Here is a 15,648-nt window from a genome sequence, read left to right on the forward strand (position 1 = left end):
GAGTTAATGAGATAATTCATGTAATCTCTCTGTCTTTTCTCTTTTTCTACGTCAGTATTAAGCAGCCCTTGGGATTCGTACAGCCTTTGCACAGATAATGACAATCATCAGAAGAGCTTTCAGAAACACACAGCACTGTGGGCACATGGAGAACACAACACACGCTAGGAATAGATAAGTGTGGTCCTCATATCACTCTGTCTCCCACGTTTGCCGACCCTCTGCTCCACAGGACTCCCACAGTGCCCTCAAAGGGGCAATGCCAGTCTTGCTCAATGCTGATGCCTCTTTCAGCTCCAAGCAGGAGCTCCTGGACCTACAAGAGTCCCCTTCTATTGGAGGTCTGTCTCTAGGTAGTCCTAGTCCTGTGGACTCCCACATCGGCAGCCCAATAGGCTTGGGCCCCACAAGCCCCAGCAGCCTCAGAGGTGATGGACCCATTCAGACTCATATTTATACTGTGGCTTCCACACTTCCTGACCAGTGGGAAAAAGTGAAACCCAGTTCAGAGACTCTCAAGGGAACGAAACCACACTCTTCTGACTCGGATGAGTTTTATGGCTGGGGGACTCTAAAACCCAAAGCTCTTCAATTTTTCAATACTCCTCGCTGGGTACTGTTCTTTCTTTGTGTGAACGCTTTCCTCCAGGGCCTGATAGTCTCTGGCCTGAGCAGCACTGTGGTCACCACTATTGAGAGGCGTTTTGACCTGAGCAGCCATGACTCGGGCCTTATCGTCAGCTGCTACGACATTGCCTGCTGCGTCTGCCTGGCCTTTGTCACTTACTTTGGCGGGACAGGGCACAAGCCTCGCTGGCTGGGATGGGGATTACTGATCATGGCTGTGGGTTCCATAATGTTCATCTTGCCTCATTTCACCACACCTCCTTACCAGGTCAGTCAGCCCGAGCAAACAGAACTGTGCTCTGCCAACAGTACCAGCCTGCCCCAGGAGACGAAGGGAGTGGGATTGTCCAATTATCGCTTTGTGTTCATGCTGAGCCAGTTTCTGCTTGGTGTGGGAGGTACGCCTCTCTACACTCTAGGAGTCACATACCTAGATGAGAATGTCCAGTCCAGCTATGCACCTGTGTATTTAGGTGAGTACAATTGAAGTAGAAAAGTTATCAAAAATACCTTCTTAGTTTTGTTTCTTAAAATGAATGTTGTAACAGTAGTGCACAACTAAAATAATCTCCATTGAAAAAATAAACTATATATACTAAAATAAACCATTGTCAAATTAGTTCACATCTTGCTGATGAAGCTTAGAAACAACTCCACACAAACTTCACTCTCTGTTTCTCAGTGTTAAGTCAAGACAGACGGAGGCAACAGCAACATTGCGCTAGTAAACTAAGAAAGCTTCACATAGGTCAGTGTACGACTGAATACAGGAAGAAGCAAAGGGAATTGTACTGCTCAAAAAACCTGGTTGTTCAGGATAAACAACCCTTGTCCCTGCTCTGCTGCATGTATACACATACATGCTCCATCAGTCCTCAGATTTTTTCAGATGGACGACATACAAATAAGGTTTGATTATTTATATTTATAAAGACCAAACAGAGGCAGAATATTAATACATTAACATTCTCACTCACAGGTTAAGAAAATTAAGTCATGTGTAATAATAATATTAAGGACCATTTTATCGCAAAATGTGATAAATATGCACAGACAGTGCTAATTTGAGCAAACAAATGTGGTCTTTTCTTTAAATCTAATCCTTTGGTGGGACAACTGTGGCCCCCTGTGCCCCACTTTGAGAAGCCCCAATCTAAAGGATTGATTCAAGCTCCCTTTTTATCTCATGAAACATTTCTGAAAATCAGCACGGAACAATGGGGCCTTTTCAACTTCTTCAACAGGAAAAGGGAAGTAAACAGTCACTGTACTGACACACCCATGGTTTGTTTCCAGGGATCTTCTACACTGCCAGCATTGTGGGTCCGGCTGCAGGCTACATGCTGGGAGGATACACTCTCAGCATCTTTACACATACCAACGTCATGTGAGTCGTGGCAAACGTCCTTCAAATTTGTATGTATTCTTAATTGAATGCATTCTTATGAAATGTTTATTTGCATTTATAGACATGCATATTAGCCTGAAAGTGTGTTTAATGCAAATAACGAAGACAATAAGCATTAGCTCGATAGGACGAGCTGGTGTTTTGATATCCATTGTGTGGCCTTGGACCCCTCAATCCCTTGGTCAGGAAGGGAAGCAAATCAAAACTGTTCACTTGTGTCAACACTGCAGCCTGATTCAGATTCACTCATCTGCCCAACACAGATAGTGTGATAGTGTGCAGACTCCAGACTCTTAACCTGAGGGGAGGGGGAAATGGAGGAGTTGTCAATGGTGACGGGAAAACTCTCAACTTTTGTTAATGTGGATTTGGTGCCAATAAGGAGGGTTTCTGTTTTATCACTATTTAATTAGGACCAGGAATTTATTTCAGATAAGCAGTTTGTGAGAGAGAGAGGAGGGAGTGTAGAATTTTGTGAACTGGATAAATAGAGCTTGGTGTCATCCACGAAGCAGTGGAAATGGATATTACATTTGCGGAAGATATTGCCAAAGGGAAGGAGGTAGATGATAAAGAGGAGGGGCCCTCTTTATCATCTACCTCATAATAAAGGAATTATTTACCATTCGTGACAAATCGTGTCTTACTCTTGAAATGTCAGATGTTGTGTCCACTTGGGAACTCATGAATCAAATTCCCACTGGAATGAAACCAATTTGTTGTCCAAGTCTCAACTAAATTCAAGATTTATGCTGCCTTCATGTGCTACATACGGAATGATGGTAAATACGAGTTCCCGATGTGCAAAATGCACATGAAAGCCTCCTTATGTCGTAAATAATTCCTTCATTATAATTATATTTTTGTGTCTTTTTAAAATACTATACTGCTGAATATTTCAGGCTACTCACTGTTCATGTTTTGCTTCATCCTCCTCCTGTTAACAATTTAAAAATAGTTTTACAGGTAAGGGTGAACCATGTGTCAGCCATTTTTAATTTCACTCCAACAAAAGCACTTGAATGTAACATACTCATAATTCCGATTTCACAAATGGGAAGTATCATCTTTCCGATAGCATGCGAAGGCAGAATGAGTCATTATTAAACCACTAGTAAAGCTGGCTACACAATCATCATGCAGAACAAAATGTAAACAGTGACTGAATGTGTGGCAGCTCGACATGTTTATTCTTAGGCAATGGCAATGTCAATTAAATACAAATTTGAAGTGATGGCTCTATTGCTACTAAATCGATCACTTTGATTATTTGGTCATGTTTGGAAAGTAAACGGTGGTCTCTGTCTCTCAGAGCCATTTTGCGGGTGACAGGCTCCTCCTCCTGTAGTGACATCATCTCGAAATTAGCCAAGATTCTCTTTGTGTTTCATTCTGCCGACAGCTAGCTAATTTGTATTAGACTTAAACCACCGTTCGGGTAAATGTAAATATTTACTAACTACAAAACCCTGTGCAATTGCTAGTAAAAGTGATGAAAGTCTGATTCACTAAAAACTTGCCATTACTGAGCTTATTGAACTCTCTCCCTACGAGAGGCAGTAAAACTTAAAAAGCAACATTAAGAAAACAGAATGTAGACCAGTATAAGAACATGTCCAAACAGAATAATGTCCAAAGAGAAGTACCTGGAGAAACCCAGGAGTTAGATTTGGAATAATCAATTAAACGTAGAAAGGCAAGTTTGTAAAATACCGTTGCCATTCCCAATCAAAATACACTTGTAAAATTTGCTGGTAAAACTGTCAACTGCAAATAAATAAAACAGAACATGGTATTGTGGGTTATCACAGGACACAGGTAACTCCGGAGGACCCACTGTGGGTCGGTGCCTGGTGGATTGGCTTCCTTGCAGCAGGAGCAGCAACTGCACTCATAGCATTCCCCATTCTGGGTTTCCCCCAACAGCTACCAGGTAACAATGGTTTCTTTTGCATGAAAACACACAAACACCCAGGAAAATCTAGGGTTGTGTTGGTCCTTTGAAGCTTGGTTGTATAAGATACTTACATATTCATGATGTTATATTGTCATTATCTTCCACTGCACAGCTTTTCCCAACTGGACATTGTTGTTTTGCTTTATTAGTCAGGGAGCAGACACTTGACACTGACAACGGCTGACACAGTTTTCAATAGTATGATATTTATGCTACATAATTGTTCTGGGTTTATTGAAACAGTGAAGAATGAAATAGCTTCATATGCTTTAGGAACATAAATACTGTATGCTCTGGGCACACAAGCAGCCCATAAATGTTGTTTATGTCTGATGGAAATCGATAATAATCTCAAGTCAACAGATAAAAATAGCAGAAAAAATATTTCAGCAGGTTAAATAAAGATATTATGGATTGTCCAATTTGAACACATTTACCTTTACTCTGTCTCTTTCTGCAGGCTCTCAGGAGCATCTGGCCATGCGGGTGTCTGAGGCCCACCAGCTTAAACATGGAAGCCACACCACAGATTTAGACCCACAATTTGGGAAAACTCTCAAAGATATGCCAAGGTGGTGGACCATATTCTTACAAATATGCAGAATCTTTACGTGAATATGCAGAGCATGGAGGCAAGGGGCTACATATTGTATTATCTCTCAATCACTTTATTGGAATTCATCCAGAAAATGTGAAACATGTAAACAATTTAAAAAAATAAATAGCTTCTACAGGTTAAACAGTCAAGTATTTAGTGTGATCTACACTTACACTTGAACAATAGCATCACCGTCGAGTGGAACCCTAATTTATGTACTATTTCATGTCAACAAATATCTGTGAACCTATATTGTGCCAGGTTTATTCTGGTTTATTACATGCATAGATCTCGTTCTATGTCAGATTACATGAGTTACATGATAATAATGATACAACTATATACTGTCCATCTCTATATTATTAATTACTCCTAAATATTTTCTTTTCCAGATGTTCCCAGAGGAGAAGAATAGGTACCAGGGTGTGATATTTCTTGTGTGATACTTTTAGCCCAATTTACGCGTGGGTTTGTCTATCTTTCTGTTAGGCTACCGCCAGGCAAGATTGTTACCCAAAATTGCAGACAAACATATACAGTCAAAGTTATTAAAAAAAGGGTATTTTAACAAATCAAAAAATATAAATCGGGAAGAACCGTCCACAAAATGGGTTTAAAATAACACAAAAAAAAGTTCTCTAGGGTTGAGGCAAAATCAGGAGAAATTGAAGGAGGTACGGCAGGTGAGTTGGAGGTAGTGGTAGGAAACAGAACAAAGGAAACTCTCCGCTCCGTCTGCAAGGAAAAAGACAGACAGTCCCACAAATGCACTGATACGGAAACAAAGCATACAGTCATAGAACAAGAGGGACAAGGGAAAAGGAAAACAAGAGGGAAGGTTTATTAACAGATCCTAACACTCTCCCTCCCTGGTTCCATCAGATCGGTGCTGCTACTCTTAAAGAACCCCACTTTCCTCTTCCTGTGTTTGGCTTCGGCGACTGAAGCTACAATTGCCAGTGGAATGGCGACCTTCAGTCCAAAAATCTTTCAGTCACAGTTCAGTCTCAGTGCATCAAAAGCTGCTACACTGTTTGGTAAGTGGCCAATAAAAGACATTTCCCATGTCATTATGTAATGTTCCTCAGACTCAGGGGTTGAAGTATGTGCAACAGCTCAAACAGCAACTCCATTTGGCATGTACTGCGTTCTGCCTTTTCTTTTTTTCATCTGATGACCCAAACCTGTAGCTAATTGTCCATGCAAATCAATGCCCTCCAACCATAACTTGTTACTGAACCAGACAGTTTCAAAAGATGGGAAAAAAAACAATGTCAGTTAATATTCATGACAAAATTAGAAAATATTGACAATTACAACGGTTTCTTGAATGCACTTCATAGCTGCTCATCTAAGCTCAGCACACTGTGGACCCTGCATTACTCTCACTAGCTAGAAATATAATATAAAATCTGTCACATTATCTCTGGAAGATTTGTAGTCCCTTTTAAAGACCTCATTGGAGTCAGTTTGAAGAAAGTAGAAGGCAGCCTGAACTGAAAGAATCAATCTGTGGAGTATCCGTCTTGATATTAACTTCACAATCAAGTTGCTGTTTGAAGTCTCCAAACTGTCATTTTGGACATCCGGACAAAGTCAGACACACATCTTCAGCAAAAGTGGCCCTTAAATGAGCAAACTGACTTATGATTTCCTCTAGACGGGCTACTACTCAGAAGTAGCCATGCTTCTGGAGCAGTGGCGGTTGCTGGTCTTTGTAACAAGATAATTTCAGGCCTTATGGCAAGCCACTTGAGACTTTATTCAATATCCTTGAAATCAGACTTAAGATCCATGTTCTAGTAAGCTTTTTGTCCTCACTAGTAAGACAATTTGGCACACTAGTAGAACTGCTTTTAAATACTTTTTCCACTACTAGTGCCACTTTTGGCCTACTAACCTTACTAGTAAACTACTGTGCTACCCTAGTAACGCTACTCGGCCCTACTAGTAGACATGTGTCATGCACTAGTAGCCTCCTGAACCATACTAGTAGTGCCAAAATGCCCACTAGTAGCAGTAGTAAGGCATTTTTACCTCACTAATACTACTAGTAATTACCAAAATGCCCACTAATAGTACTAGTAAGGTATGATTTACATTACTAGTACTACTAATATGTACCAAAATGCCCACTAGTAGTACTAGTAAGAGCCAAAATGTCCACTAGTAGCACTAGTAAGATGTTTTTGACTTTACTAGTACTACTAGTGAGGCTCAAAATGTCTAATAGTACCACTAGTAAGAAGGTGAGCAACCAGTGGTTGCACTAGTTTTGGACCATACTAGTAATGGCAAAAATGCTGACTAGTTGAACTAGTAGAAGCCAAAATTCTTACTAGTAACACTGGTCGCACAAAATGCTAATGGAAAGGTAGGAAAGAAGCCCAATTGAGCCCAATACATGCATTGAGGCTTCCTATTTGCTCTCTAATTCAGATTAAGCAGTGCCGACCAACCAAGACTCAGGATTATATCATTATCCCACCACCTTCATTTGCATTTTGCGCACTAGCACTGCAAGTTGGCCTGACGAAATGCAACAATGACACTAGTGGATTCATGGCGCAGCTTACATGAAACTGTTCACTAGTAGTACTAGTATGACATTTGTGACCTTAATAGTACAACTAGTGTGGGCCAAAATGTCTACTAGTACTACAAGTAGCTCTAGTGGGGGACTTTTCCACCTTACTAGTGGCACTAGTAACATCGAAAATACTCACTAGTGTTACTAGTGACAGATAATGTTGTCTTACTAGTGTAACTAGTCGGAGAAAGTTTATGTTACTAGAGGGCCTCTGAACCTAACATTTAAGGAGTTTGGCTGTACTAGTATGACACAATACAGTACTTGTGCGTGACTAGCGCGCTACTAGTATGCAATTGCACACTACAAGTGCGTGACTACATACAACTAGTAAGACTTTTCCCACTAGTAGGACAACTACATCTTACTAGTGAGGCAAAACGGTGCAGTAGTTGACATTGGCACACTACTTGTAACTAGTGGACATTCTAACCATTACTTGTGAACATGTAAGTTGCAACATGCAGCCACTAGTGTCACTAGTGGTACTAGTGGGCTGCACTGAATACCAGAGTGTTAAGCAGCAGTCATTTCGGAAGATGTGTCAACTTGTTTTGTATTATTATAAAATTAAAATTAATGAATGCATTTCTTTTATTAAAAGGGTTATTGATTAGGTAATTTATTTATGTTTCTTTGTGTTTTTATGTTTATTTGTGAGTATTTTATGTTATATTTGTACCACTAGTGCTACTAGTACTACTAGTTCTCCTAGTCATAGTACTTGTGGACCTTTGATATCAAGGTTTGATATCTGTGATATCAAGGTTTGATACACAAACATATCATGGCTTGATATCTGTGATATCAAACCTTGATATCACAGATATCACAGATGTTTTGGTCTACTAGTAGCACTAGTAAGGGTCAAAATGTTCGCTAGAATTACTAGTAGACATTTTGAGCCTCACTAGTAGTACTAACAAGGTCAAAAACATCTTACTAGTGCTAATAGTGCATATTTTGGCTCTTACTAGTACTACTAGTGGGCATTTTGGTACTTACTCAGCTGAGATTGGCACAGCACCCCCATGACCCTCCTATGGAGGATAGTGTTAGAAAATGGATGGTTGGATGTGTATTATGTGCAAATGAAAATGGCCTATACCACTGAGCAAATAACACACACAGAGGCTGCAATGGGAATACAAAATCCACATAAGGTGATCCTCCTTCCATGAAAAAAGCTGATTCTGAATGGACGAGCGAGAAGTTCTAATCACGTTCTAGCAAGTTTGGTATTGAATTCTTGACAACATTTTAGAAGAATCTGAGCTTCTCTGGAGCCTTCATATCAAAATTCTGCCTTCACCCTTTTATGTAGATGGGTGACGGCAGCAGTGGAGCACCATTATCAGAGTGTCTTAACTCTTTAATAATCCGATTACAACCATGGCGTGTGCTGTCTCTCTGTGTTACTGTTCACACTACACCATGTTTTCAGGCGCACACTGTGACCAATGTCTAAAATGGGCACTCACACGCATCTAACTCTAGGACATTTGAGTATTTTTTCTTCTTCCCCTCCCAAGGAAGTATCGTGATACCAGCAGGATGTAGTGGCACCTTTCTGGGAGGCTACATTGTGAAAAGACTGAACCTTCGCTGTCGGGGAATCATCAATTTCTGCTTGATATGTACGCTATGCTGTTTGCTCCTCAACTTCCCGTTACTCATCCACTGCCCCACTGTAGCGATGGCTGGTGTCACGGTGTCATACCAGGCCAGTGTGATGGAGCAACACCAGCTGGATAAGTATGAACATGTGTATGACAAACCCAGCAAGATACAACTCAAAAACAGGTGCATCATCTTTGTTTGACATGAAGTGTTTTTCCATCTATCTTGAATTTGTGACTCACAGATTAGGTGATGTTATTATTATTTGCCTATGGATTAGCCTCAAATATTTAGACATGAGGCTACAATTTATTATCCAGTTACAACTGACATAAAAGCCAAACTCTTTGTAACGCAGAATAATTTAGTAAAGTCAAACTATGTTTACAAATTATATGACCACATTTCCATTTAACTTAACATGTGTTTAACATGTGTTTCCAACTGAAGTAATGCTATTGTTATTGTTAAGACACGAGAATTAAATTGTCCGCTTATTGTCCATCTCTTTGTCTTCGCATGTCCACAGCTCTTCTCAGGTCCGCAGCTTTTCTCCTGTACAGCAGAACCTGACGGTGGGCTGCAATACACAATGTGATTGTGCCAGAGAGCTGTATAACCCGGTGTGTGGAGAAGATGGTGTGATGTATTACTCCCCCTGCTATGCTGGCTGCACCTCCATTAACCAAACCAAATCCTCCCCCAGCAAACAGGTGCAGTACACACAATGCTCCAGTCACTTTAGAGACATGTTTCATAACAGATGAACAACAGAAACTTACTTCACTTCATGTAGAATTAGGGTGGCCATTTCCATAGCAACAAAACAGAGGAAATTAGACAACAATACATGTTTGTCCATGATAACTATGATATGATGATATTGCCCACTCATTACTGAATTATTTAAATTTTTTTGTCCCCTTCTTGACCAGACTAAATGTTTATTGATGCCCCTGCAATAGGACCTGTTTCTCAAAAACAAGGTTTTAGGGCTCTCAAAACGCTAGTTCCATATGGATAAAAAGCTGATACGATACGAAACATTAGCAGATTCTCCTAAACTCTTTTGCACTGTTGATCCTGTATTTTACATATTGTGTTTCTCTTATTTTCTATGTTTTGTCACCTGTTTTCACCATTTGCCACATCAAAATGGCCAATGAACATATCTGTGTGTTTATAGGTTTACTCTGGCTGTAGCTGTTTGGTGGGTAATGGATCCAGGAATGAGGGAGGTTATGCCCTGGCGGGGATGTGTGACTTCTCCTGCCACATCCTGCCAGTCTACCTCTCCTTCTTTTTCCTTTCTGCCATCTTTGCACTCCTTTGTAGCATCCCAACAGTCATCGCAACACTCAGGTGAACTGTTTTGAAGGGTTTGAAGAGAGGATTGTGGTGGAAGCAAACATTGGACAATGCACACTTCCCTTCAAATGCACTACATTTACCACAAACACATACTTTTTTCACCTATGGTCATCATAGTCTGCTGTATATGGTATTACAATGAGTTATTTTCCATCATGATAATGTTTTTGGCCATATCGCCCAATCATAACTCCAACACTAACTTAATAGTGCGAGAGAAACTAACTTAATAGTGCAATTTTATGCTGCAACATTAACATTTGAGATTATTTCCACTTGTCTGACCAACACTGTCCTATACAGGTGTGTGCCAGACAGCCAGAAGTCCTTTGCACTTGGTATCCAGTCAATATTATTTCGCCTACTTGGTAAGCCAACTTCTTTCAAGTCTTTCAATAAATCTTAAAGCCAAAAGTGCACACTAAACATGATATTGTCCACCCCATGTTGCTGTCCTCTTCACAGGTACTATTCCAGGACCCATAGCTTTTGGCTCTCTAATTGACAAATCCTGCATCCTCTGGCAAGATCACAGAAGTGAGCTTGGCTCCTGTTATCTCTATGAGAACTCAGCCATGAGCCGGCGCTGCTTCACAGCTATCATAATTTTTAGGGTAATACTTTATTTCATATATTGGTCACATATTTGCACAGGTAGGGTTGTGTATAATTTAAAATGTTTAAATGATGTCACCAGTAGGGCTGTGCCAAATCATATCACTGTATACATTTTATATGATTTGAAAATGTCTTATTATGATGTACTGATGTGAAAAAGTCTTAGGCCACCATTATGGTGCCTTTTCACTCAACAGTTCTAGCGCTACTTGACTTGAATCTCAACTCAACTCAGTTGTTTTGCTTTCCCATTACAGATAGTACCTGGTGCTTTGTTTAGTAGCTGCTCTGGCAAGCTTCCAAGGGAAAAATGTGACGTCAACAGACTGGCGGCCACTGATTGAATGTCAAAGAGTGTTGTCACTGGAAGAGTCATGAGTGTGACGTCCAACACAAGAATTAAATCGACCAATGCCGAACTGTAGATAAGTTAAAATGGTTTAAAGATCCTGAAAACATGCGTTAATCTCCAACATTTAGCAAGCACATTTTTTAAATCTCAATATTTAACAGAGGAGTCTGGTAAATTTAGCAAAAGCAATGCCAAAACCTGGAGATTGTGTATCAAATCCCGTTCAGCTGATTTCAATGAGTCATTTACACCAAAAACAATAGTTTTTTTCCGTTAGTTTGTGTGTTTGTGTTGCATACAGTCCCTGACAAAATTCTTAGGGCCTGATTTACTAAGATTCCAAATAGACAGCGCTAAGTTGTGTGCGCGAGTTGCGACAGCAATTGACTACAGGCGCAGAAGTGGTTTAGAGCGCCCTATTTAAATGATGATTTTGGGCTAGTCAAGGGTTGTCAACATGGAGAAAGAGCAGACTCAACGGAAGCGCAGAATGAAATTTGAAGCCACTGAACAGAAAGTACAGCTGACGTTCTGCGATAACTGAGATCGAGGGACATCCTTGTTCCCCGGGTCCAAAGGACCTTTTGTTATTAATATTTTTTTAATCCTGCGTCGGTATTTTGGACAGCTCCATCATTACCTGACGTATCAAACAAAGAAAACTATGGACTATAGAAAAAAAGAAAAGAAGGTGCTGCGCTCTCCTCCTGATTCACCTGCAGCTCACTGACAGCTGCCAGGGGGCGCTCTGCTGTTTCTCTCAAGATTACACCTAGATCTACTTTCAATAGATGTGTGACTTTTTTGTCAATAAGTAAATGAATAAATAAAGCGGATCATCACAACGGCTTTTTAGTCCCAGTCCGTCCCTGGTTTCATCTGTGCTGCAAAGGCAAGAGCGCTTACCACCAAGGAGGATCACCTTACACTAAAATAAATTTGTTTCACTGAAGAAATTTTGATCATTTAATGAAGACAGAAAGGTCTGATTTTGGCAAGACAAAAGTTTTGTCGCCTATAGAGGGTAATGTGAAAATTAAACAAATAATAATTAATTTACTTCAAATACAAAAATATGTTGCATAACAGTGAATTAAGTAGTGGTGCTCTCACAATCTCTCACACACCACCATACTGGATGTAACCCCAGACCATGATTTTTCCACCACCAAACTTAAGTTTTCTTGCAGGAGACCTACCGGAGCCAGCATGGATCCGAGATTTACCCAGAAAACAGTTTAGTTTGGTGGAAAACAGCGTGACTGATACTCAAGCCAGCAGAGTCGAGTAGAGCCAAGTAGTGCTAGAACTCTATAATGGAAAAATGCCATTAGATTGGTTTGTTTTAGCAATGCTATAAGGACCATACAGTGTAATTATTTCACTATCTTGCATCTGTTGTCAGTCTTTTTCCCCCTTATACAATCTAATCATTTCCATTGTCCAGACATAAAAATGACTGTAATTAATATATTGTGATCATTAACACACTGTGTCTCTGTTTTCTGTTCACTTAATCTGCACATGAAATGTATTCCCTCCATCTTCGACTAAAGTGTCCCCCCCCCCCCCCCCCCCCCTTCCGTTTCAGATTTTTTCGATAGCCTTTTACATGTTAGCCAGCGTCCTGTACAGGCCTCCTCCTGTGATGCCTCAAAGCAGCTGTGAGACTCCTGACCATGCAGCAGGAGACACGAACGACCTGCCCGTCAAAGACCTGCCGGACGATGGTGTCATTGTCAACCCACATGCCAAATGATGATGTCAGAACCCACCCTACCCGATCTGATCTTGAGTGTGCAAATGCAGTCACACATTTACAGGCAAAATGAAATGCACAGACCATCTAAAGGAGTTTGAACATGCTGCTGTCTTGTAACAAATTCCTCCAGTGTGTGTGTGTGTGTGTGTGTGTGTGTGTGTGTGTGTGAGAGAGAGAGACAGTTTATATTTTAAAAACCTTGATGATGATGATGATGATGATGATACCCACTGTACTGTATATGGTGTATGTATGATGTGAGCACACACAGCGAGTGTGTTTACATGCACACTTAAAAAAAACCGATTACTGGCAATAATCGGGTAATTGGAATAAACCGTTTAAGATGTATACATGTCTCTAAGAAATTAGATTATTGACAGAAACCTAGGTGTGTTAAACAGGTTTTTCAAAAACCGAAAACGGCAATAAACCGATGATTAAAAAATCAGTTTATTCCGTTTACACGAACACTTGAATAACCAGATAATTATAATAACCCGATAATAATCAGTTTTTTTAGTGTGCATGTAAACGCACTCATAGAAACATCAGCGTGTTTGGGAGTTAGAGATAAAGCCATGGTCTATTGCACTGTACCAGACCTCCAGTCACTCATAATGAATTCAAATCATTTTCACGTCACAGAATTTAATATCGTAAGCCAAGCACTGCATTTTCAAATAGCTAAGCATATGTGTAATTTTGATAGCTGTTTGAATACTTTTTATATTTAGGTTTATGGCATATGGACTTATTTTGCTATATTTAGCAAAAACCAAGGACTATAATATTTCTATATCTTTCAAATAAAACACTCTATAAACAGAAGGCAGTGCAGCGTGTTTGACTGCTTTTGGAAAGCTAATATTATGCAAGGCTATCATTTCTATTTGTATTGTGTGTAGCTTCCCAGCTGCAGCACTGATGGAAAGCTGAATCATCCTATCAGCTGACACTCGTTGCATCACTTACGAGATTGAAATCTTTGCTCAAAATAATCCCAGATCGCATCAGTAAAGCAACAGCCACAGTTAGCCTTAATGACTTTGGGGAAACAACTGATTTCACAGGCTGTCGATATGTGTAATTTATGACATTTGCAACCTTGTATATACAACCAGTGAAATTCATACCCAGGACGTACAATTCTGCATTCCAAGCGTTCTCAACATCAAATTATCAAAAGAGATCAATAGATATTGGTACCAATAAGCAGTATTGTATATCATTAACCAGAATTGCTAAAACCCTGACAATACCCATCCATATTTATAGGTAAAACAAAAAAGAGAGCAAAATAACCACAATTTGATTTACATAGCAAAGATCTGTGATATTTGGACTCCATATAATATACTCCATATTTATACTCTGTTTGCACTTTTTGCTGTTTAATATCAAGAGCTCTGGTGCTTCTTCAGAGTTTTGATGGAATGGGGGCATTTGTTGGCTATGTAGAAATGCGTAGTTTAACAAAAACCCCAGACTGGTTTCCTCTTTCACAAAACCTGTTTAAGCATTTTACTAGTTTACTCTAAAACTACCTCTTTGGAACTCCTATGGTTAGGCATAGGGGATATATTGGGATAGTGTGAGCTTTTTAAAGTGGGGGTGTATATAGTAGTTTTGCACGATTAGTGTATTATATAACACCAGGGTCCAGGTCCAATTGAAAGCTGCAGTTAGTTCAATCCAAATCAGTTCACACAATGCTGGTTAAACTGATCAACTCCCTATGACCCTCCCTGTGTTTCTCTGTGACTCTGTGACAGTATACACTTATTGTAACTGTGTAGCACAGAGGGGTGGAGGTGGTGTTGAGTTGCAGATGGATAGTGGCTCTCTGTTCTGAGCCCCTTCCACCAGGTAAGCTGAGACAAGGACACTTGTTTCATACACAGAGATCACCAAAGGTAATCTCTTTCTTTTATGGTGCTTTTGTGTTTTTGGTTGCACAGCTAGGACATAAGACTCCAGTTACAGGTCAAATTTATACATAAATCATACGTATAAATCATACGTGTGAATCACTTCATTAGCGAGTCAAAAGGACATACATTCATATGGTGCATTTGTGCGGACATTCGCCTCTCTCTAATCAGAACGATCTAATGTCGCTCTGTAATGATCAATCAGACCGGTAATAGTCACAAAAGCATGCTGGAAAGTGTAGTTCTTCATTAGAAGTGGTTTTGTTCTGGTGGAAATAACTCGTTTTGATAAACAGCAAAGGTAAGACAACATTTCTGCTTGTATTTCTTGAAAGTCAGTTGTTGTTTTGCTCTTATTTTGGGGCTGGATCTGCGAATCTTGGTCGTAGAGTGATGAAAAATAGTACCGCTGGAATCTGTAGATTCTCGGCTGTCCAGTCAACCCGTGTTTTTTTGTTAATAACGCTGACGCTCCGGTGCCGCTTTTCAACGTGTGCGCTGTAACATTTTTTTCACTCCTGCTGTTTGATCCATCTGTGTTTTAACTGTGTTTCGTGAACATAAGAATGGTTTATATGAGCTTTTATTGAGTTTCTGACCTTTCTGTGGGTATGCAGCATGTCTGTGTTTGTTAAAGTTAGATATGGTTTTATGACGCTTTTGTCGCTGCGTCTGACGCTGCTGTTGAAGTCCCGTTCCAAACAACCTACTAGATGAACTCTCACTCCAGTCCAGTGGTGGCAGTAAATATGCACTAGAACGCTAGTCGCCATTTGCGGAGACGCCTGAGTTTAAAACAGAAGAAGAATTC

The 15,648-nt window shown here is 40.1% G+C and overlaps 1 protein-coding gene across 1 annotated transcript; it reads left to right on the forward strand.

Annotated features, from left to right (window-relative positions):
• Positions 1-259: 259 nt before the first annotated feature.
• slco4a1 (solute carrier organic anion transporter family, member 4A1) lies at positions 260-12,900 on the forward strand (the record flags this gene model as incomplete). Its single annotated transcript, XM_083890843.1, has 11 exons — positions 260-1,100; positions 1,924-2,014; positions 3,847-3,968; positions 4,453-4,564; positions 5,473-5,631; positions 8,717-8,983; positions 9,330-9,513; positions 9,987-10,162; positions 10,475-10,539; positions 10,637-10,785; positions 12,733-12,900. The coding sequence occupies 11 exons, from the start codon at positions 260-262 to the stop codon at positions 12,898-12,900; spliced, it is 2,334 nt and encodes a 777-aa protein (XP_083746969.1).
• Positions 12,901-15,648: the final 2,748 nt, after the last annotated feature.

This window comes from Microchirus variegatus (genome assembly GCF_963457635.1).
Source record: "Microchirus variegatus genome assembly, chromosome: 6".
Lineage (NCBI taxonomy): Eukaryota > Metazoa > Chordata > Actinopteri > Pleuronectiformes > Soleidae > Microchirus > Microchirus variegatus.